General features: G+C 41.6%; 1 protein-coding gene across 3 annotated transcripts in view; it reads left to right on the forward strand.

Annotated features, from left to right (window-relative positions):
• The window catches only part of ATRN (attractin), a 504,108-nt gene that overhangs the window by 196,464 nt on the left and 282,599 nt on the right, over positions 1–25,045 (forward strand). For all 3 annotated transcript variants that reach the window (XM_029594059.1, XM_029594068.1, XM_029594051.1), the window contains exons 11-12: positions 10,634–10,718; positions 17,776–17,996. In XM_029594059.1, coding sequence (XP_029449919.1) covers positions 10,634–10,718; positions 17,776–17,996 — 306 coding nt within the window. The remainder of the gene's footprint in view (positions 1–10,633; positions 10,719–17,775; positions 17,997–25,045) is intronic.

Consider the following 25,045-nt stretch of genomic DNA (forward strand, 5'->3'; position numbering starts at 1 on the left):
GCAGACTGTGGGTTTTGGGAAGTGCCAAGTCCCCCCACCAGTCTGTGGTAGTTGAATCTATGCCTTCAGGTCCGCATCCAGGTTTCCCCTTCTCTCAGGTCTTCCCTGGCTTGGTGGAAGTTCCCATCCAATTTGAAGCAGAGGGCTGCCTTTTCAGGCTCCCCCACATCAGGTTGTACTTACCACAGATGAGTCCCACCTGGGCTGGGGTGCCCATATGGAGGGCCTCCACACCCCCAGGGTTTGTGGACTGCTCAAGAAGCTTGGAGCTAAGGGCGATCCAGTATGTGCTTTAGGCCTTCCGGGATCAGCTGTCCAGCATGGTGATCCTCATTCTGACAGACAACCATGTGGCGATGTGATACATAAACAAGCAGGGGGGCACCAGATCCTTCCTCCTTTGTTAGGAAGCAGTACAGATCTGGAGCTGGGCCCTGTCTCGGGGGGATGTTGCTCGGGCTGTGTTCTTGAACCTTCTGGCCCCACGAATGGTCCCTGAAGCAGGAGGTGGCGGACTTGGATCTATTTACCTCACTCTCTAATAGGAAAGTTCCTCAGTACTGCTTCATGTCCAGATCTGATGGCCAGCCAGTCATGGATGCCTTTGCTCTCCATTGGGGAGTGGGCCTCCTATGTGCATACCCTCCACTTCCATTGGTGATCAAAACTCTTAAAGCTTTGCCAGGACCAGGGGACCATGATCCCTGTAGCCTCCCCCCTGGTTGGCCGAGGCAAGTCTGGTTCCCGCTTCTGTGGGATCTCTCTTAGCGGGACCCAGTCCGTCTGGGGACTGCCCCAGACCTCCTTATACAGGATCAGGGCAGATTCAGTCATCTCAACATCCGGGTTCTGTCTCTCATGGCCTAGATGTTAAAAGGTTGATCCTGCAGCCTTTTGACCTCTCAGGGGATGGTCCTGGTAGCCTCAAGAAAACCTTCCACCAGGAAATCTTATGCTTTGATCCCCTTCTCCTGTCTGACTTGGGAACTCCTGGATTACCTGCTAAAACTTTTGGAGACTGGGCTTAAAACCAACTCCGGGTGCACCTGAGTGCCATATGTGCGAACCACCCAGTGGTGGATGGGTCGCCCATCTTGGTGCAGCCCCTTGTAGGGCATTTCATGTGGGATTGCTTCAACTGCAGCTTCCCCTATGTCCTGGGACCTAAATGTGGTGTTGGCCTAGTTGATGAAGCTGCTGTTTGAGCCGCTGCACTCCTCTGCTCTCAAGTATTTGACCTGGAAGGTCATATTCCTGATAGTGATCATGTCTGCACACAAGGTCAGTGAGCTGCATGCCTTGGTGACTTATCCGCCCTACAAAAGGTTTTTCCATGACCGGGTGGTCCTACGCATGCAACTTAAGTTCCTGCTGAAGGTAGTTACTGAATTCCACCTTAACCAGTCCATTCTTCTGCCCACTTTTTTCCCTAGGCTTCATTCCAACCCAGGGGAAAGGACGCTGCTCAAACTGGATTGTAAGAGGGCCTTGACCTTCTACCTGGACCGGACAGCAAGCCATAGGCAATCCATGCAGCTGTTAATCTCTTATGACTCCAACAGACCGGGTATGGCTTTTACTAAGCAGACCCTTTCTACCTGTATGGCCGAATGCATTGCCTTCTGCTATGACCAGGCAGGACTAAAACTGGTGGGTCATGTCACAGCTCATTCTGTTAGGGCCATGGCCACTACTGTGGTCTACCTGCGTACATTTCCCAAGGGGGAGATCTGCAAGGCTGTGACATGGAGTGCTCGCCACACCTTTGCTGGCAATCGTGGTAGCAGATTCGGCTGGTCTGTCCTTGGGTTCACCGCTGAAAGAGATTTCCAACTCTTCCTACATATGGGCCCTACTGTGGGTTCAAGCTGTTGCTGATGTTAACAGTACCTCTGTTATGCCCATTGGCACTTAGATTTGTCTGTTGGTCCCATTGGTCTCAGGTCCATCCTGTAGATAGGGATTTGCCTACATGTGAAGACTACCATCCTGCTTGTCCTAGAAGAAAGCGGTTGCTTACCTGTGACAGGTGTTCTCCTAGGACAGCAGGATTTATTTATTTGAAAACTTTTTTTATACAGATATTCGTGGGGACATCATATCGGTTTACATCATAACTAAAGAGAGGAAAATACAATGAACAGGAGGGGGGAGAGGGCTCACATAGGAACAAGTAAACAGCAAAGAATTGAGAGGAACATCAAGGGTTGCACAAGAGAGCTGTTAAAAAAAAAAAAAAAAAAAAAAAAAAAAAAAAAAAATAACATGATAGTGGCAACTGTGCCCATAAAAAACTTTGTATAAGGTTCAGTAAGTACTAGTAAGGAGTCCAGGGGGGATGTTAGTCCTCAAGAAACCTGCCCACCACCCTGCAGAGTCTCTTGGTTTTATTTTTTTGTGATCTACTTAAGAGACTGAAGAGAGACCCTGCGTAGAGTGTGGATAGTGGCATGCTGGCATCATCCAATGGAGTACAGCATACGTTTTCCATGCCAGGCTCCACTGGATGTCACCCACATATGAGGACTAACATATTGCTGTCCTAGGAGAACACCTGTTACAGGTAAAATACTTTGCTTTCTCCATTGAGAAAATTGACTTTTTAGCCCTACTCCTTGTTTTCTATTTTTTAACCATTTCTCAGTCCACAATAGAACATTACCTCCCATCATAGTCTTATTTGAAATCTTTCATATAAGAACATAACATGCCATACTGGGTCAGACCAAGGGTCCATCAAGCCCAGCATCCTGTTTCCAACAGTGGCCAATCCAGGCCATAAGAAACCTGGCAAGTACCCAAAAACTAAGTCTATTCCATGTTACCATTGCTAATGGCAGTGGCTATTCTCTAAGTGAACTTAATAGCAGGTAATGGACTTCTCCTCCAAGAACTTATCCAGTCCTTTTTTAAACATAGCTATACTAACTGAACTAACCATGTCCTCTGGCAACAAATTCCAGAGTTCAATTGTGCGTTGAGTGAAAAAGAACTTTCTCCGATTAATTTTAAATGTGCCCCATGCTAACTTCATGGAGTGCCCCCTACTCTTTCTACTATCCGAAAGAGTAAATAACTGATTCACTTCTACCTGTTCTAGACCTCTTGTGATTTTAAACACCTCTATCATATCCCGCCTCAACTGTCTTGTCTCCAAACTAAAAAGTCCTAACCTCTTCAGTCTTTCCTCAAGACTTTGCTTGGTTTTAATACTGCTGTTGAAAACAGTCTTTGAGCTCTTGTGAGCTCAAGTACCTGACCTGGAATGTTGTACTTTGGTTTGTCATTTCAGCTTATAAAAACAATGATACAAGTCATAGGGGACGATATAAGCAGTGCTAAAACTGCCATGGGTTTCTGTATGGGTTGTTCCAGCACTGGTCTCATATGGAAATGTAAAAATGTATTCTACAGAAGTGCATGCTAATGGTATGCAAAGAAGGAAATTATCTAATCATGGGCAATGCAGGGAGCCGCGCTATCAGGGAGATCGGGTTAGTGCGGGCTTTTTAATGCTGGGTTTTAGTGCCTGGGTCAGAACAGAAGATAAGTGATAGTCTGATGCGGAGACTGGTTTTTTGATGCTTTTATGAGTCAGCCAAACAGTGGACGGCAGTGGTAGAGAGAAGACAGCATCTCCAATTTGCATTTTACGCTCTCGCCGGCAGTCTGAGTCCGATGATGAAGGGAGTTAGGTATTGCTCTACCCACCTTTACATCAACTTTCAGACCATGAACTTATTCATTATTTTGAAAAAGAAAGGCTTTTGCCCCGAGAATCAATCACAGGTGTTAATACGCCCATAGTTTCTACCTGGATGTCTGCACGATTTACTATATAGGGTCATGAGCGTGCTTTGCATGCATTATGGCGCATGTGTTTTGAGTGCGTGGATTATTTGCACACATATAATTAGCATATGCGGCCGTTATATCCCGTTCTACTGCAGGTTTTTGCATTTGCGCCAAAAAAATCCACGCAAAAAAATCTGATTTCAGTGTGGGTCTTATTACATCAGCCTAATAGTGACTTATTCACCTTTATATTAAAATTCATTATAAAAGAATAATGCAAAGCATTCAATGTTTTTTTTTTTGTCAATCAACCTTCCCACATTTTCTTTGCCTTCATACTCATAAGGGAAGAATCTGCCCTTGATACAGCTGCAGATTTCTCTGTAGCAAAGCTCCTAAGAAACTGATTTTGCATTTCTCAAGGTTATTACCTTGTGTGGTTGATGATAAACGGACAACCTAAGGGTTGACCTCTTTAAAATTAACAAGGCCAATATGCTCACCAAGTAATTATACTATCGCTCGTTGGCATTCACAGTATAGCCTATCAGTACTATAAACATTTTTTCTGCATAACTCCCAACTTCTACCCTCCTAGAATCATTTTTCTTTTGATTTCCAAAATTTTCTTTTGTCTTGTTTCTTGTTTGAAGTTTCATTGAATACCAAAATAAATAATAAAATGAGGTAGCACTGATAAAAGAATTAGTTGGCAAATGTGCCCCATGAAGTTAGCATGGGGCACATTTAAAACTAATCGGAGAAAGTTCTTTTTTACTCAACGCACAATTAAACTCTGGAATTTGTTGCCAGAGAATGTGGTTCGTGCAGTTAGTATAGCTGTGTTTAAAAAAGGATTGGATAAGTTCTTGGAGGAGAAGTCCATTACCTGCTATTAAGTTCACTTAGAGAATAGCCACTGCCATTAGCAATGGTAACATGGAATAGACTTAGTTTTTCGGTACTTGCCAGGTTTTTATGGCCTGGATTGGCCACTGTTGAAAACAGGATGCTGGGCTTGATGGACCCTTGGTCTGACCCAGTATGGCATTTTCTTATGTTCTTCTGTTCTAGTTTTCCCAATCCTCCACCATTGATGGTAATATTCATTTTTTGAATGAAGGATAAACCTGTTCTGGTTCTGTTTGAGTTTTCTTATGATTGGAGAAAGAAAAATGATTTAATCAGATGTCAATCTTTGATTACAACATCTTAATGGTGTCATACAGTCTGCACTCCTTTTGCTGCAATTTATTTTTTCCTTTGTTGCTATTTGTGTAAGTTGGTCTGGTGGCTTGCAGATCCTGGGCTGCTCGTGCTTAAATCATTTTTCCTGAAAATTTAGATCAGGGTTGTCAAACGTTAGTCCAGGAAGGCCACAAACAGGTCTGATTTTCATGACCTCTCTAACAAATAGGCATGAGAGATTTGCATGCAATGAAGCAGCATGCATACATATTTCTTCTTCATATTTGTTAGTTATCCTGAAAGCCTGACTGGTGTGTGACCCTTGAGGATTAGAGTTGAACACCCGTGCTTTAGATGATCCTGTGATGCATGAACTGTGTGTAATGCCATGCTGAGAGCTATCCGATATATGGTCCAGCTTTCCTGTGAAGGAACAATCAGTTACATAACTAATTAAACAAAAAATATATATATGCATGAAGAGGAACACAAATATTGTAAATATTCAAGGAAAGATGAGGTGGTATGGAGATTTTTATCTCTGCCCTTCTTTTCACAATTTAAAATAGACTAAGATGAATCCGTTGCAGTACAATGCTTCCAAGTTTATTTTAAATGTAATATTACATAGGAAAAATATTATATTGAAGACTATGCTTCGAACAAACTCTGTGGATGATCTCAAAATCCAGTACATATAATCAGACTTGTATATTTGTTTTTAGAAAGTCTTGATTCAGCAAAACACTTCAGGTTGACCAATCATTTTCACTTCTGCTTTTCACTTCAACAAATGTTTTACATTAGGTCATTATTAGTTATCAGGTCAGCATGGCCTAAGCCCTAATTATAACCTACATTCATCTCAAGTGCAGTACATTTTGTTCAATATATTTTTATTAAGTGATATGTAAAGACCATACAAAGTCATGTGCAATAAAGTCAACAGATAAACTGATAGAAAAAAAAGGAAGAACAGAGACCAAGGTTATTAAAGAAGGGATCACTTATTTTTCAGTAAGATAAATGTTTCCCTATACCCCCCGAATAATGGCAGCCAAAGCCAAGTGTTGGAACCTGTGGGCATTGTCTCTGTGCTCCACGAAGTTCCACTTAGTTACCAAGGCTAAAGGTTTGGGCTGTCACGATTCGTACCTCTCTACCCCCTCCCCCCTCCCTTCCTTCAGAGACCTGTTGCCATATACAAGCAGTACCAGGTGATTCTCAGAGAAGTGTTCTCAACTGTTAAGTACCAGACTTCTGGCTCTATGAGGCAGGTTTTGTAAATAAGGTTCCCATGTCTGAAGGAAAGTTCGGCGATGTCTTGGAGAGTCTCGAGAGGAGAAATTTTCCAGCTGCATCAAGCGATGAAAATGGATTCTCCAAGTCCAGAACGAAGGTGCCTCCGTTTCTCGCCAATGAATAAGGATGACTTTTTTCCCTACTAAACCAGCTTTTTTTTTTTAACAATCTTAAGCCGTGGTTCGGCACCAAGTATTGAGTTATACAGTGAAATAACCACAAGTAAGGTGAAATTGGTAAGCGAACCCCCACCAGCATTTCTAAATAGCCGGCAATTTGTCGCCAGTATCTGGTAATTGCATGATACTCCCAGAAAACATGCGACAAGTTCCCAGTCCCCTTCCAGCAGCGTACACACCGGTCAGTGTCCGTTATGCCCGCTTTAAATGCAATTTGGGGAGATATATAGGCCCTCCACAGAAATTTTAAGTGCATCTCCCGAAAATACATATTGCTGGTAATAGGAAGTATCCCTCGCACACTCTATGAGAAAATGAGCGGCGTCAACAGGAAAATCCCATCCCGATTCCAGCGATCAGCGGACTCTTGGTAAGAGTCTGTAGGGGTGCCGTGGGCTAGCTGTCAGTGATAGTGAGAGGGTGGGACCTTGTGCGTCATCAAATTTGAAAAACACATCTAGAGCTTTAAATACTGCTAGGTGTTGGGCAGGATGCCCCAGGGACCGAAAATAATGGCCAAGCTGCAAATAACCAAATATATGAGTACCTGGTAATCCATACAGTTCCTGTAAATGAGCAAAGGACAAAAGGCATCCCTTTGCATCCAACAAATGCCTCAGGTACAATATGCCCTTTTGTTTCCAGGAGGCGAAGCAAGTAGTAGTGGAACCAAGGGAAAAGTCCAAATTGCCTTGCAGGGGGGTCAAATATGTGCAATGCTGGGGTATTCCCAGAAAACGAGTGAGATGAGCCCATGTTTTACGTAGAGGTGTAATCAGTGGGTGTCTGGCTAACAGAGGTGGAATCTTGTCCCCCGTGCTCATGAGAACGTAACTGAGAGCTAAGGGGCCTGTGAAATTAACCTCTGCTATGATATTAACAAAGGGAGATTTCCCCAGAAGCCATCCTCTAATCAAACGGAGGTTGGCTGCCATCCCATAGCGGTGAAGATTGGGAATCCCCATGCCTCCTCTATCCCAAGGGAATTTTAGCCAATGCAGTGCATTTTATTGCGGATAAAAAAGGATCACATCATTATATCTATTTTCTACCAATTACAATTATTCTTTTTATCTTCACCATGGAGCCAAAAAGACTAAGGGGTGAATTTTAAAAGCCAAAACCAGGAGATACGCAAGTATGACCAGCTGGCATGCGCTGCATGGAGTTTAAAAGGTGCCGGAGTATGTGCGTATCTCTCGATTATGTGCACAAATAAATTACAAAAAACAAGGGCGGGGAATGGGTGGGACATGGGCTTTCTCAGACTTTAACATCAAACGTGTGTAAGTATTCACATGCATAAGTGCGCGCTGAGGTCCCCTGCTGTATAATGTAACTACTGCTATGAATGTCATGTAAGTAAAAAAAAAAAAAAAAAAAAAAAAAATTCTAGGGTAGTTAACGGGGTTTTAAGGGTTGGTGCTAATAATAAAAGGAAAGCTATTTGGGGGGGATAAGGAAGTCCTGTCCCTTACCTGGGGAAACTGATAATTGCATTGGCACACGTCTACTAAAATCCCCCTCTTAGTGGTAAAGGTAAGATTTAAGTGCGTCCATATAAAATTGTGCGCACATATATGTGCGTATAGCCTATTATATACCATTTGAGCATATACATACGTATGATTAATATAGCCGCATCCTCTGGTGCAAGCCAAGATATGTGTGCCTGTGCGCTGGTATGTTACCATCTCAGTACAAGCTTGAGCAAGTTTGTAATATAGCTTTATTTTTTCAATATAATCTAAAATAGCATGTAGCTTTGTTCATAGCAAGAATAGTGTAAAAAAAAAAAAAAATTAGTAAAGAATGCTATAAGCTAAATTGGACTATATCGGACAGAGATGCAATAAAACTGTTTCCTTAGTTGTATCATATAATATGCCTTAAAACCAGACTCAGGTCATTGTTTACTTGAAGCACTATGAAAATAATCTTGTACCACTCCAGTAAAATACACACACTTATTTTTTGTGCAGAACAAAATATAAATTTATCCTGAGTACTTGGATTTCAATTCATAAAGTCTCAGGAAATTCATAGGTTGGTGATTTCAGAAAAAGCAAAACACTTGTTGTGAAAACTGGCAACAAACAAAGGTGCATAGACAAGCTTGGAAAATGCCAAGCAAGTTTGACACTGTTTCAGCCAAATCGCCTGCTTCAGGGGCCAATGTAGTACTTGCTGTGTAAAATAAACCAAAAAAAGTTGTTAAAAATTCAAAATATTCAAACGTACCCAGGCTTGGATTTAGAGACAACTTCCTTGGTCTTCAAATTTTAATATGGAATGGAGCGTTGCCTGCTCCCATTCCTCTATCCCGGACCTTCCTCTGAGCCAGGGTACTCCTCCACTCCAGCACTGGCAATAGCAGCAACATTTTAAAATGGAAATGTAGTGTCAGGTCTCAAAATCTGTCACTTTCAAGGATCTGCGGTGCCCTGCCCCGTGCATGGGTTTCCATACTAACAGGAAGATGGTATGTATATAGGGCTGGTGGATTCCTTGGGAGCATCAGCCGGCAGTTGTTTTTTTTTAATGAGTATTTTGTTTTTTGTATTTTACACTTATTTTTATTTTGTTGCTTTTGTTATTTTTGGTTTTCATTATATATTTTATATATTTAAATTTTAAATTAGTTATATTTATAAATGTTCTGATGTAAGCTACCTAGGAATTTTGATAGGCAGGGTGAAAGTATTTGAAATAGAAATAAAATAGTTTAATATCTGTGGATATACATATACATAAAATAAATAAATACAAGTAAACTTTAAATGGCCTCTGCACGTAAACTTTGGGGTTTATGCGCGTGGCCAGGCCTTGCGCGCACCATGCATATTTTATAACTGGCCCGGCCACGTGCATAAACCCAGCTATGTGCAGAAGTGCCGGGCCTCTCCAAAGGGGCGTGCTGGGGGTAGAGTTTTTGGAGGGGTGGGGGTGCTGGCCGGGACAGCACCATTTGATGCTCTCCTGAGGTAGCGTGCACTGGCAGCTGGCCAGCTCACGGAGATTACTTTTGTTCCAGAGGAGCAGTAAGTATGAAAACAAAAAATTTGGGGATAGTTAGGTTAGGTTTAGGGGGCAGGGGGAGAGGGGAAGAGGGAGGGAAGGATAGGTGGTGGTGGTGGTGGGGGGGGGGGGGTAGGGAAGTTCTCTCCCAGTCTGCTTCTTAACTGGGAGGGAACTAGGGGGAGGCCTGATAGCGTCTCTGTACGTATTTTGCGAAAATCCCCCCCCCTACATGTGCCGCCCGCACATGCGCGCATGGCCATCGGATTTTATAACGTGCACATACGTTATAAAAACCAGCGCGTCCATGTGAGTGTTGCTTTTAAAATCGACCCCATATTGTCTTTGTTTTTTGATTGGTTAGCACCTCATGCAAGTCACTGTACAGTTGTAGTTTATTTAAAATCCTTTTCTTCCTGGTTTCTATCATTTGAAAATGCAGAAATGTTTAACCCATATATTAAGCCAGTTAGAATGCTTCTTTATGAAACATTTGTATTTAATATTTTGATTTTTTTTATTAACTTCTGTTTATTTTATAGAGCAAATACCACACTGCCCCCCCCCTCCGAAGTAGACTGTGGCCAAAATGTTCTGAGTATTGGGCTGTTTTGGCATTTTCTGCCTTTATTAGCCTGTTTACGCTTCATTATTTGCTGCCAACTTTCACAAGTTTTTTGTTTTTTTGACATTGCCATTCTGTGACTTTCTTGGGACTGTAAAAATTATCAGAGTCCTCAGGAAAGTCTTATTTATACTTTTTTTTTTAACAAATGGAGTGGTACACAATTATATTTATAATGCTTTTCAAGTAAACTGCAAGCAGAGTCTGCTACTGTTTAAAGCACATCATATACCACCACACCTTTCCTTGACTATTTACGACATTTGTGTTCTTCATATTGCATATGTATTTTTTGATGTTTCTTTTGAGGATTTTTCTGCTCCTTCATAGTTTTTAGTTTCAACATAACTAACTTTGCCATATTATGTGAAAACAGAAGCAGAGAAAAACTTAGTTCAAGGGTAAGCATAAGTCAGCTTTAAGATTATTTTTTAATCTTGTCCTACTTTTTATTGTATCTTGTTGCTTTTGCGAGAATGGTAAGACTTTCTGACATGAATGTTTGTTTTTTTTTCTCAATCCATAGCTTGTGATCACTGGTCAGTACTTCCAAAACCCGATCTTTATCTTGATGTCAACAGGTTTGGTCACTCTGCTGTATTAAAGAATAGGTAAGAAGATAAATGATTGTATTTTTTCATTATTCTTTTTATTCCTTTTATTAGTTTTGTTGTCTCATTGGCAGTCCAGGGTATCAAACTACAATACCAGTTGTCTCCATATATCAGAAAAGAAATTAATATAAAATAAAAGCTTTACTATATTGTGCAATGCCCAAAGGAGCGTACTGGTAAATGGTTTGCACTAACTAAGGACCATTATTACCATTGGGCAAAAACAAAAATTCCCATTCTGAATGCTTGCAGCCATCTTGCTTTCTCTGTTTGTGCCATGGTAATTCCCAAGATGGACCCCTTCTTGAGATATGAGCGCTCGTTTTTTTCGGCTTTCTCCTACCCGTACACATCTGCTTATTACTCTTCCTTGTTTTTCTTCTCCCAAAATGTTCAGTTGTTCCTGCTCCTTCGAGTCCTCTCCTGCACCTATGAATAGTGCTAGTGTACCTCCATTTCTAGCTGCTGTTCAACAAGGCTTCATACCTCTAAATGCTGTTGTCATCCCTTCTCAGTTGTTCTTCCTCCTCCTCTTTCCCAAGTTGCCAGCTGTTGCTACTCCTTGGCACATCCCCATTCCCCCCCAATGCAGCTTGTACCTCTTTAGAAACCACCGTTAATCGGGCTATCGATCTCCAGCTACTGCTGCCACTAATTAAATACTTCTCCTCCCCACGCTTTCTCTACCTCCAGTTGCTTCTGATATCGTTCCTTGGGGCCCATTTTTTACTCTGATCCACCAAGCAGCCTTTCCCAATTCAGTCCCTGCTGACAATTCTCTGCACTCACTAGCCTTTGGTTACCTGGTCCCCACCTCATATATCACCTCTTTGTCTTGCCCTGCTCCCTCCCCCTGCTGCTCCCTTCCTCATGCGTATGCTGGTTCTTCTTTCTTGCAGGAGGCTTCTCTCACTGGAGTTATGACGCACATCACAGCACAATAACTGCAGGCTACAAGCATCTCTGTGAAAACTGTTTATAGATTCTTGTACTCTATATAGTATGCTAAATCACTCCTTAATTTCTCAATACCATAATAAAACAATGCAATGTTAAATGACATGCTATCCTAATTAGAAGTAATTAAATGAAGGTATCCTACTGCTGTAGGAATATACTGCAGATTCAATATTTAATTACTCAAGTGTGTAAGTATTGAGATGACATGTGGTACTTCACCTACCCGTCTCTTGTTCAGCCCCATTGCCACACTCCCAAACTCCATCTTTTCACATCATGTCCTGCTTAACCTCCCCATCCCTTTTCTTCACACACTTAGTTATCTCCTCCCAACCATTCTCCTACTTAATATCTGCCATCTCCTCCACACACATTCCGTTTCTATGTTCTCTTCTTTCCCTTAGTGGCCCTATCTTTACTTAGCCCTGTGCATTTCTCCTGTTAGCCTTCCAGTCCCTCCATTCATCTTCCATTTCATCTCTGCCTTTCTTCCACTCATTCTCACACAGTCCCTCTTTTCAGGCACCTATAAACTGCTGTCCCTACAGCCCCTTTCTCTTTGTTTTGGAGCAGTGTAATCACCAAACGGAAGGAAAAGGCAATCTATGCTGTGACACCATAACTGAAAAGTTAATGGCAGCACAGCAGTAATAACTTCGTTTTCTGTCATGGTGACCACCTTTGCTACTCCTGGACCCTCTGTTTCCTGTTTAGAGCAGAAGGGTACTGTGTCTTGGAGCAGAGGGAGGGTGATGGAGGACACAATATGGCCTTTTCCCTGTTTTATTATACTGCTGCTGCTGCTACTCCTTACCAATTTCAGGGACATGACATTGACCCTTTTCTCTTTCGTAGTATTGAGGTCACTTCAGTTGCAGGACACGGGGGGAGGAAGGGTTATCTGCCATTGGCTCATCTCTTCCCCATGGGCTGCTGTTTAACAATGTGCTGTACTCAGAGGCATGACTCCTACATTACATATTGTGGACCCCAGGGTGTTTGCAGACCACATTTTTGCGAAACACTGATGTATGAGATTAATAAAGATAATTTTGTCAGTGTTGAGCCTGCACATTTGGGTGAATATTTTTTATAGTGGTATCAGGACTGGGAGGTCTCCCCATGGGCCAAAATGGATCTATCTTGTCTCGTTTTTCTAAATTTCAGTGAGGTAGCGATCTCATTCTTGTATTTTGCAGAACTACATTAGTCAGCTGAAGGCTGCGGGTAGGCACTCTTTAACGAATATATAATTTAATTTGTTAAAACCACAAGCAGTTTGGACCAACAAACGTGTTCTGTTGGTAGGCTGAAACTTACAATAATATCCGTAGTGATGTCTCCTAATGATATTCTTGGAGCTCTATCTCCTGTTTCTCCTCTTTTCCTAACAGCTCGCTTTCTTCACCAGTTAATCTGTTGATCTTGGTAGAGTGAAGCCTATACCAGTGCTTTCTTGGAGCTACTGGTATAGGCTTCTAGAATTCTCTCTCCCCACTAGCCAAGTGGCTTAGAATTGAGTTTAAGCCTAGGTGATCAGGATCATTGGAGCATGTGACTAAGGTTCATGAAGGAACACAGCAGCTCAAAGGCCTAGAGTTCAACAAAAGTTGGTCTGAGATATTTAATGTGTTTTGGTGTGTAGTGTAGGTGGGAGGAATCAAAACAGATGTGGAGATGGCTCAGCTGCCAAAATCTGAGATTCCAGGCTCTGGTGGCAACCAAACTGTAAGTGATCACAAGGAAAATGCAGAGTTTAATAATGGGAACCAGCCCCACATAGGGAGTAAAACCTGATCTGTATGTTCCTTTGTGAGGGTGGGAGGAAGAGATTCACTTTTTTCCTTCAGAGGAACTATCCCCTCTGACTTGTTATCAGTATTACATTTGGAACAGGAGAAGTATGATACTCTTTGTCAGAATTGGGCTCATCGATGGTTATTCTTAGTCTTGAACCCACCAAAAGCAAATAGGAGCTATTTTCTCTTCAGATTACCTTAATAAAAGGGAGAGCATGTTTTCCATTCACCCTGATCTGGATGAAATAGTATTAGGATGTCAAAAACGATACAAGAGATTAGTGGTTCCCAAGATTATGACAAGAGCCCTTAGTCTGGAAAAAATTTAAGGAGCTTGGTGCAATGTTCCCATAGTAGATGCATATTGAATATTTTTAGAAAGAGCTATTTCAGAGAGGGCGTTACTGGTTTTAAAGACAGTGTGAAAAAAACTTGGAGAATGCCTTGAGGGAAAAATAACGTGAAGACTGACAGATGTACTGAGGAATAAGCTTTCAAGGATAAGAGTCTACTTCATCAGTTGCATGTTTTTGCTGTTACTGTCTCTGATACCTTAAAGAATAGGAGTGAAGTGAATGCTCTTTGTAATTTGTCAGCATATATTGCTAGGGCCATGTTAAGATGGTTTGATCATTTTAGATTTTTGCTCTTTTGAAGCTACTTGGAGCCCTGGTCAGTCTGAGGTATGTAGTATAGAATTATTACATATGACTTAAGTCATTGAAAGTGGATTTTCCTTCAGAAACTCATGTTAAAAAGTCTGTCCTGTGAGGGAGAATATCTGTTTTGATCCAAGAGAGAAGATTGTTTCCCCCTTCTTCAAGGTTCTTCATCTCTCACTTCTAGGCAGTCTTAAACCTACAAGATCCCTATAGAGTTGAGCAGGAACAATATTCCTTTTAATGTTTCCCATTTATGAAGTAGAATAGTTCTTCAGTTAGCCTTTCTGAGAAAAAAATGCCTTAAGGGAGAGATTTAGAAAACCAAACATGACTGTTACGAACTCGTAGAGTGGTTGGAGGTGGAGATGCTCGTGTAGTTTTTGGCAAATGTTTGGGTACTAGAAATTACTTTTGCTTACCCCATACCAAAAGACTTGGCTATCCAGAATTCCAAAGAATTTAGAAGAGGAGGCTTTTAGATCTATTTGACACTATTTAAGGTGATAGTTTGGTACCAGAATTATCAAAGGTTAAAAAGGAAGCACATCCTTTCAGAAGAATAAAGGGATTTTGGACAGCATTTGATTTTAAGATTAAACAAATTTATAATTAAAATTACTTTTCAGATCAATTATCCAGAATATTTCTATAGATTGAAAGTGGCAAACCCTATACAATTCAGCCATTAAAATGTTTGTTTTGTTTACATATCAGTTTCATCCCTTCACACCTGTCCTTATCCAGAGTATTCTGCAGGATCACAGCATCCTCATTTTAAGGGGTAACAAAGGCCAGGGGCATAGTAATAGAGACCCTAGTATAATATGGTTGGATGGTAAATATGAACAAAATCTCATGTCTGTGGAGGAGTAGCTAGTTCGGAGGGAGGGGAGAGTGAGTGAATGAGCGATCATATGTGTTTGAGATCCTGTGTGTGTGAGTGAGACAGCATGTTTGTGAATAATTGAGAGCCTGTATATGTAAGTTTGTGATTTAAAACCTGTATGTGTGTGAGAGATCATGTGCATAAGTGAGAGAGCATGTATGTCTATGTGATTGAGAGCTGGTTTAGGTGAAGGGAGCATGTGAGTATGTGATTGAGAGCCTGTGTGTAAATGAGAGTATGTGTGTAAGCATGTTAATGAGTCTGTATGAGAGACAGGATGTATATGTGAGATTGAAAGCCTGTGTGTAAGTGTGAAATGATAGATTACTTATTGAAAATGAACAACTTCCTTAGTTCAAGGATACAGTGACAGGTTTTTTTTTTTAAGGAATCCTTCTAGCTGATCAGGATCAAACATGAAATGTAGTACCTAACCTAATCTGACATCTACAGGAAAACTGAAGTAAAATGACTTCCAAGAGCTACAACTCTCTGCTTTGTCAGTGAAAAAAACATTTTTCACCTCATTTATGTTGCCCTGGCAACATTAGAGAATAAAAGCTAAACTCTGACCAAGAAATAACATCTCTTACATGGAAAAACAATTTTATTGTCCAAGATTTGTCAGGATCAAGAACAAAAGTAATGAGCAATGCAGTCTTACCCTGAATCTCAAGCTGTGAATCCTGCAGTATAGATGTTCAATTTAGTATGTTAAAGAATTTAACAAGTGTACTCCAAGTTCTTCATTCCCCCAGTTCATTAAAAAAAAATCTTGAAAATGGAGGAATACTCCACTGGAACTTCTAGTACATCAATATAAAAGTTTTTTCTAACCTCTTAAGAGGAGATAGCAACTAAGATTTAAGGAAAGTCAGTATTCATAAGTTTAATCTTTTAAAATAGTTTTCAACCATCTCCATCCTATTGTGCAAAGATTCTTTATCCGTCAAAGAAACTTCACACTTTGCACAATACTACACTGCTTTTCTAATTGTGTAATCTTATTACTATTGATTTAATCAATTGATCATGAGATTGAACAAATGTTTGCATACTTTCAACAGATAACACACTGCCCTAGAAGTCACAGAATATTCCAATTCTTTAATACCTGTCTATAAAGATTCTAGTGTTCTCTCAATTTTTTTTAAGGCTGGAAAGTTTGAAGGCTGTGCATGAGGCTGAGACAGCAGAAACTTCCTGATTGCTCCTCAAAGCTGCATTGCCAACTGCTGCAGCATTCTTCCTATCCATAGGGTCTGAGAGAATTTTTGACTAAGGCTGTGCCTCCCCAGAAGTTGCAATAGCCTTGAAACCAACACTAGGAGATAAGCAAGAATCATGGGAAATTACCTGAAGTTTTCAAGTGAAACAATTTTGGAGTTAATTCCTTAAATACATATTGAAGAATTTTATTCCAAAAAGAGATTTTGGTGCTAAGGAAGATTGCTCAAAATCTGCTGCCAACTTTTCTACCTCAGTGGCTAGCTTCTGAAGATGTAGTATTAGTTTTTATTATTTCAAACATTGTAATGGAGTTGGGTAAATTTAATTGCTTAACAGTACTAGTAATTAAATGTTCTGTCCAAGGTAACAAATGGGAATACAACATTTGAAGTATGTCCAGTTCAGAGGATAAATCTAGGTTGATCTGCTTTGGGAGTTAGTGAAATCTCTTATTGGTAGTAAAATCTTGTGACTATCAATTTCTCTTGGGTTATTAGCATGATTACTGAAGTTCTCAAACATTAAAAAACAAAAAAAAAAAAAACTTCTCAAAGAACACTCATTTATCATCTCTGTTAATTCTAACTGAAGCTCTTGAAAAAAAAAAAATTAAAATTAGACCTTGAAGCAAACTAGATAAAGCCTCCAATTCTGGACAACAGGCTTAAATTCACTATTGTAAGAAAAATAACATCTACTTCAACAGCAAATTTACAATCCCTGTTATAAAAAAGAACAGGCATGCTTGCCTTAAACATAGAATATCAAGTGATTTAAGCCATGTTTGATATACAGAAAAATCTTTAAATTATGCGACAATCATTACAAATTAAAGGGTCTCTAGACAACACTGAATGCAAATTCAGTAAGCCAATATTTATCATATTTAAGAAAGAACCTGAATTGTTGAAATTTGATAGCAAATTTGACTCCAGATTAGATGTCTTAAAATAAATAAAAAATCTTAAGTATAAGAGGAAAAGAAGAAATGGTTTAAATACCAAATTGCTATACCTTCTTTTTCCCATAGATATTACAATAGGTTGAACTTCCATATCTAGGGCTCAAATTTCATAAAGCAATTCCAGTCCAAAAATCTAATCTAATTTACCCCCATTGTTTACCTTCAGAAGAAATCCAACTGAATCCTATTGAGCGCACAAAGGGGCATGCCCTTAGATGGGTGCCCGCCTTACGACAATTACCGAACTTTATAGCAGATGTAGGCTGGGAGAGGGACTCATAGACATGAAGGGGAGTGGAGGGAAGCAGTAGAAAATACTAAGGTGCACTGTGCATAGCAGGTAAAACTGTGGCCAAGTCATCTACAGATTCAGCATCTCATAAAAACATGTTTTTTTCTAAAATGTTTTATATTCTCTCTGTAGATGTATTTATAGTATGTATATTTTGTGCTCTTGGTCTTAAAAAAAAAAAAAAAAAAAAAAAAGTAAAGTCTGTCATGAGGGAAGTGTACAAGTTGCCTGTTAAGATGAGAATTTTTTTTTTCACTGTAGCACAATGTACGTATTTGGAGGATTCAACAGTCTTCTTCTCAGCGATGTCCTGATCTTCACACCAGAAAGTTGTGAAGCTTTTTCCAGTCCGAATTCTTGTTTAGCAGCAGGACCGGGCATTCGATGTGTTTGGAACAGCAGCTCCTTTCAGTGCATTCCTTGGGAAATGGCTGCACCTGAGCAAGAGCAGCAGGTTCTTTTCCAGTGTCCAAACAAAACATGTATGTCAACTTTTCTCTTTCTTTATTTGTCCTTTCTGAATTATGAGGTTTATATTTTATTCTATTATCCAGAGATTTTTCACTCATGATGTGTAGCTTTGTACTTGTAACATGGTTGCACTGTGCACACAAGCTACCAGTAAGAATAGTGTTTTCTAATGTATGGAAAAAATCAAGAAGCAATGTTTAAGCATAGCTGCTGAGTATTTTTTAAATTTATTTGTTCATCTACAGGTGTATTGCTTCATTATGTAAATTAAAATATAATCTCTGAAGACAAGCAGTTCGTCACTCATGGATAGCATTCTATAATTATATCTTAGACTTCTTTCTTGGTATATGTGGTATTTCCTGTGACTACAGTGTGCTGGTTAGTTATTTTATACAGTGAGTATCGGACACATTTCACTACTTCATTAGCTTCTGGTTTTGCTGTGATTCTGTCTCCAAAGAAATTTTCAATCTCTCAAAGGATTTTTTGGGTCAATATGCCATTTGCTAACTTAAGATTTTGATTTCTAATTTTTCTTATTTTTTGCTTCTCCTGTCAGCAGGCTTATCTTGTTAATGGCTTCTGATGGGCCCTTCGATTGTGGCCCTTTTTTTTCTCTTTGGTTGTATTTATCTAAAGAAGAATTTTTTTCATTTAATTTTCTGATGGCAGAGAAGGTAGCCAGTGATGTTTTGTTTAGCCTGCGGATAAAATAACTGACAAACGTGAGACTCATCTGCGTGAGGATTATGGTTTGTCCCACTGTGGCATCTGCCAAGAGCCATTATGAATTGCATGATGAGAATTCTCTCTTGAGAAAATTGTCTGAGCTTGTGCCAAACACACTGTCAAACACACTGAAGGCAAGTTATTGTTCAAAGAAACTTTGACTCCTGTGATTTTGAAGCTTAAGGATAGTACCAGAAAACAAGACAGACCAAAGTCTTTCATCTCGTGCAAAGCATTGAGCTCCCAAGGAGAAATGTCATTGTGGGATCATCAAAGAGTAAGGACAGTCTATGCCTGGAACAGAACTCTTTCCTGTCCTAGGCTCTTGTCATGGCAGTCTTTTAAAAATTCAGAATTTTCGGCATTCTTCAAGACTCTATGAAGAAGGTCCAACCTCTTGGTGAGCCCCAGTGAGTCTTTGCTTTAATGAGAAAAGGGCCCAGGACATAACCCTGAGGCACACCAATTGATAGCAGAATGTTGGTAGAGCAGAATGCTCCAGAGGGTACACTAAAAGTATGAGGGAGAGGTGAGAGGACAACTAGAAAGAGAATCTAGAAGTAGGTGGTGATCAACCATGTCAAAAGCAGCAGATAGAGCAAGGAAAGTAAGGATCAGATAAAATCCTTTTGGTTTTAGCCATAAACAGGTCATTGAAGACTTTGGCAAGGGCTGTTTCTGTGGCATGTAGACTATAAAAATCAGACTGGAGTGAATTTGAGAGTGGCTGGCTTGAGGTGAAAAAAAAACCAAAAACAGTAGCAGTGAACAGCTCATTCAAGTAGTTTGGAAAAAGGAAGTGGTCTATTCATCCTCTTTTTTTTTTTTTTCTTTTGTTCTATCCCAACTCCATTGGACTAAAATCTGAAAAAGTATTAGGAAAATTATTTAAAAAAAGATCTTGTTTTGAAGCTGTTTCTCCCCACTTCTAAAACAGTACTATGATCACTATAGGTTCCTCTTGTTGTTCCTGGAGATGGAGTAGCAGCATTTCAGGGCAAGACACAAAGGAACAGTAAGCACAGATAGCAGCACATACAGCTATATCTCCAATTGAGAGCATTCTTTCCAAGCAGAGCAAACCTCAGGGATTGCATCTGCTTGTAATATGTCTAAGCTGGAAGACACCTGCTCTTTGGAGAGACTGCTGTGTTCTCTGGGTTGACAGACAGAGAAATGGGAAGAAACTGATAGTTAAGTTAGTAACAGATCTGTTGAAGCATAAGCTTTCTAGGGCAAGAATTTATTTTGTCAGATGCATGATGGGACACATGAGTATGTGTGTGCACCATAGAAGAACAGGATGAGGGAGCATAAACTGAAAATGTTGGTCCAAATGACAGACTTGCAAGATAGTATAAAACAGCAATGAGGCAGACAGTCAAATGCAAAATTTGATAGACATGGTTTGAATTTATTCCACCAGCCGCATGTATTTTTTCAAGATATTTTGCCCCTCAACTTGTTGTATAATACAAGGTTACATATACATATACATGTATATGTATATACATATATATATACATATACAGCATAGCTCTCTGCTTCAACGACAGGGGAGAAGAATAACTGATACTTCACACATCCAGCAGAGCTCTCTGCTTCAACGGCAAGGGAGAAGAAAAAGGGTTCGCACTCACAAAGCGGGGAGTAGCTGGCTTGTTACGGCAGTTACTACCCCAAACCAAATGTGCCTGATACTTCACTTCACTTTCAATGCATATCCAGCATGGCTCTCTGCTTCAACGGCAGGGGAGAAAAAAACTGATACTTCACGCATATCCAGCATAGCTCCCTGCTTCAACGGCAGGGGAGAAGAAAAAACAACCAACAAGGGCTGTACAACATAGTCTAGGTAAAATAAATAAGCATGGGTGTAGCTTGCTTATCGTGGCGGTTACTACCCCTACTACCCCTAACTAATCAAGCTAGATATTTCACTTGGATGCAGCTCCATCACTGCTCTCTACATTAATGGTGGGGGTGGAAGGGGAATAGAACAAAGAGCTAAGAGAAACAGATAAGTATGAGAGAAAAAATGTGTGAAGCTTGCTGGGCAGACTGGATGGGCCATTCGGTCTTCTTCTGCCGTCATTTCTATGTTTCTATGTTTCTATCCTTAATGACCACATTGCAGTCTGCATATGCTGATTCCTCAGGGACTCCCCGAAATCTTAGGTTTCCCAGTCTCGAACGGTTTTTGAGGTCGTCTATCCACTCTTTTCAGAGCCACGTTATCCTCCTGCAGTTGTTTCACTTCCCTCTGTAAAGTCTCCTGCCCGTCCTCTGTTTCGTCCACCTGTTCTGCCGCTGCCATTCTGCCTTTTAAAACCTTGTGGTCTCTACAGAGGTCCGACATCATAGACTTAATTTCATCCTTCATAGAGTTCATGTTTACCTTAAGATCATTAAACCAGGTCTGGAAATCGCAATGCGAGAGTGGTAGCTCTGCATTCGTCAAAGCCAGCACCAGGATAGATTCAGTCTCTCGTGCTCGCGATTCCCCTCCGCCATCTTCCCATGCCCTGCCTTCGGCAAGCGGAGCCTCCACAGGCCGCGTGGCATGGTTTTCGTAGGCAAATGTTTCAAATCTACCGTTTTTTTTCTTCACCGACATCCTGGGTGTTTATATATGTAGATTCTGTCCTTACTTCCCGTTTGGTGGTCCGATGCTCGTACTGCACAGTGGAATTTGGAATCGGGGGCTGGAGCAAGTGCCCTAAGCGGCCATTCGGTCATGTGATGTCACTTCTTCCAGAAATTGTATACATTCTCATTCAACCCATCCATTGATCGTTCCTAAGGGATGTAGTGAAGGACATACACTACCAGTACAAGATACTTCCTTTTGGCCTCTTGGTGGCCCCAAGAGTGTTCACAAAATGTCTAGCAGTCATGACTGCATAGCTTTGTCGACAAGGAGTTTGTGTATTCCCAACCCTGGATTGGTGACTGGTCCATCTTTGGCAGGAGTAGTGGAGTCCCTCAGTATATCCAACTGACTTCTCCGGTCCTGGGTTTTCCTGATCAACTTCAAGTCTAATGTGATCCCATCTAAAAGAATTCAGTTCACAGGAGCTTGGGTAGACTTGCTTCAGAAGAAGACATTTCTTCCCATCAAGAGTAGGAATGTTGATAGACCTGGTAAGGTCCTTTCTACACTGCATCAGCAAGGCTGGTCCTGGTTCTTCTTGAGCACATGGTCACAACAGTGCATGTAATTTATCTGACTCATCTGCGCATGTGGGGTGTTCAGTGGATCCTCTGAAGCCAGTGAGATCAGCTCTATCAACTATTATCTCATCAAAACTCCTGAGATATTCCTTCAGTGGTGGCTGAACCCAAAGGTTCTTATGGTGGGTCTTTTTCTTACTTGTTCCAGCACATCAATTTATTTACTTAAACATATATTCCACCTGTAGCAGAGAAAGTAAACTGGGGGGGATTACAATTATACATTCATAATAAAACAACACTAAAACAAAACTAACATACGAACGATAAAGTCCTACTCAGCGTAAAGATAATAAAATGATGAAGTTAACATTATTATCCACATGCATCTTGAAGCAATAGTTGCTTATGAAAAGCTACAATATCCAAACAAGAATGAAATTCTGAGGACAAGGGCTCGATAGCACCGGTCCAATCACTGAAATAGCACTGAAATAGCACAAGGACAACTATTTCGTAAATAGGCCTGTCTTAAGGAAGTAATCAGTAAAAGGCAGATTGCAAAGAAGCATCAAGTGACCTTATCTACCAATACTTCCACCATAGAGTTGGGGAGCATATACCAATACTGTATGGACTCATGTGCAAATCTGTCTTGCAGTAAAGCATTGGGAGCTGATCTGTAACTTCTCAAAAGCATGCAACAGAACTTCTCAAACTTTCTTCTGAGAACAGATGTATTCATCGACTCCTTTATTCAAGGACCAGTCATGCAGCTGAAGCACTCTGCTGAGAGGGGCCACTTATGTAATCTAGATTCCTCTCTCAGGGCGCCCTACACAGCCCACCACAGGGCGGACCCACGGGGCTGGTCATGGACCACCCTGTCCCACTGCGCATCTTACACAACCTAGGAAGGCTGGTCACGGACCACGCAGAGAACAGGATGAGAGCAGGAAGGGAACCCAGCCATGACGAGGCTCCAATGACCGGGAACAGGAACCAGACAAAACTGATTTACCCTCGTGGTGGCCATCTGAAGGATGAGAGGAGCTGGCAGGTCAAACAAGGAAGAACTCTGAGCACTAGGAAGACTCAGACGAGGACTTGGAACTCAGGACTTGGAACAAACAATGGAGGAGCAGAACCTCGAATATCAGGACGTAGAATGAAAACATTAGGACAAGCAACGAGGACTCAGGAACCAGACAGGACATGGAGAATGTGAATACCTGACGGAGCGCTGGAAGATGGGACTTCAAGGGACATGGAACTCCAATGCAAAGCCAGGCAGAACTGGAGGTGAAGCCCTTTTATAGGGCTAACAGGATGACACCCAGGATGACATCATCAGGTGGGGCCTGAGGCACTTTCCCGCTGCGGGCCCTTTAAATGTAGTAAGTAAGCACGGCCACGTGCCTAGAGGCAGGCAGTAGCAGGGACAGACAGCTGGTGGCGTCTGTGCCAGAAAAGACTTCAGGGGCGGCCCTAAGCTGCTAGTCAGGCCTCTAGTGGCGGCTTCCTGCCACTAAAGGAGATCAAGTCCGTGGCGGTCCGGGCTGCGGCAGTGCGGCAGCAGCGGCGGCCTCCTCCACGAAGGAAGAGCAACAGCGGCGTTCTCCCGGCTGCGCAAAGGTGGCAAAAGCTCGGCAGTCACCCGACTGCATGGATGGTCCATGACGCGGCGACTCGGGCCGCGGAAGAGTGGTGAAAGTTTAGCGGCAGGAACTTCGATGGCTTCCCGGCCGCGTCAGGGAGCAGGCAGCTCAGAGGAGGAGAGAGGCTGCTTGTGGCTAGGCCTGCAAGCAGTATCACAACAGTGTACCCCCTCCTCAAGCCTCATATCAACAGCTAGAGGGGATGAAGGTATTGGTCCATACCGTCAGGGGGAAATCAAGGATCCAAAAACAGAAACTGGCATTTCCGGAGACTGGAGCGAAGCAGGTACAAGAAACTGCAGACAGAGAACAAAGACACACAAGCAAAAACAAACCACAAAACAAACCAGTTTATGAATGAAGGCCAACCAGTCAATTACTAGTTGGCCTTCATTCATACCCGGTCTGACACTGTTTCTCGAATAAAAAATGGACACTGAGACTTTCAGGTTAAAGCACAGTTTTAAGATTTTTTTTAACTTGTATACTCTATGGTAACAATACTTTGTACCGACCTTTCTTCTTTCCAGCTTGTTGTAAGCTTCCAAGTTCTCTCCCCTGTTGATTGTAACTTTGACTTATTCCTACCTATTATCTTTCGTTTACTTGAATTGTTACTCTAGTTCTCCCTCTGTTAAACTGTAAACCGATCCGATATGGTTATTTACTATGAAGGTTGGTATAAATAAACCACAAAACAAACCACACCACAAAACAACAAGACAAGGAGCACAGGAACTTCAGGAAAGACCCAGGAGGGAATCTGGGGTGGGAACAGGCTGAACCAGCAAGCCAGTTAGGGTGCAGGCTCCTCCTGCAGGTCGTAAAACCTCAACCTGGAAAACAATGGGGAAAAATGTCTGGGCGCAGGTGCCTCCAGCAGGTTGTAGAAAAGGAAGTCCCCAACCAAAAAAATTTTTGGGATCCAAATACAAGTCTAGAAACAAACTCATGACGAAGACTCTGAAACAGGACTCCAGGAACAAGGCAAGCCCCATCACAGGAACACGTTCACCTGACACATGGCCTTGCATTCTGTTAGGGAGCATTAGGAGAGTGGTCCCATTTCCGAGGGATTTGTGTGCCCTTAGTCCTCGACAGCAACCCAGAGGACTCCAAGGCAGCACCGAAGTAGGCGAGGTGTGTCCAAGCATGGGTGGAGACTGAAGGTCTGACCCTCTACCGGACCTTCACGCTTCAGGAAGACCAACAATGCAATGGTGGTCTTTGAATGGTCTTCCAACAATTCCAAGCCCTTTTGGACCTGCCACTTGGGAATGGCAATAAGCAGCAGGCCAGACAGAGGACGAGGGCAAACTGAGGCCTTGGAACTTACATAAGAACATGCCATACTGGGTCAGACCAAGGGTCCATCAAGCCTAGCATCCTGTTTCCAACAGTGGCCAATCCAGGCCATAAGAACCTGGCAAGTACCCAAAAACTAAGTCTATTCCATGTTACCGTTGCTAGTAATAGCGGTGGTTCTTATCTAAGTC

Source organism: Rhinatrema bivittatum, chromosome 1 (genome assembly GCF_901001135.1).
Source record: "Rhinatrema bivittatum chromosome 1, aRhiBiv1.1, whole genome shotgun sequence".
NCBI lineage: Eukaryota > Metazoa > Chordata > Amphibia > Gymnophiona > Rhinatrematidae > Rhinatrema > Rhinatrema bivittatum.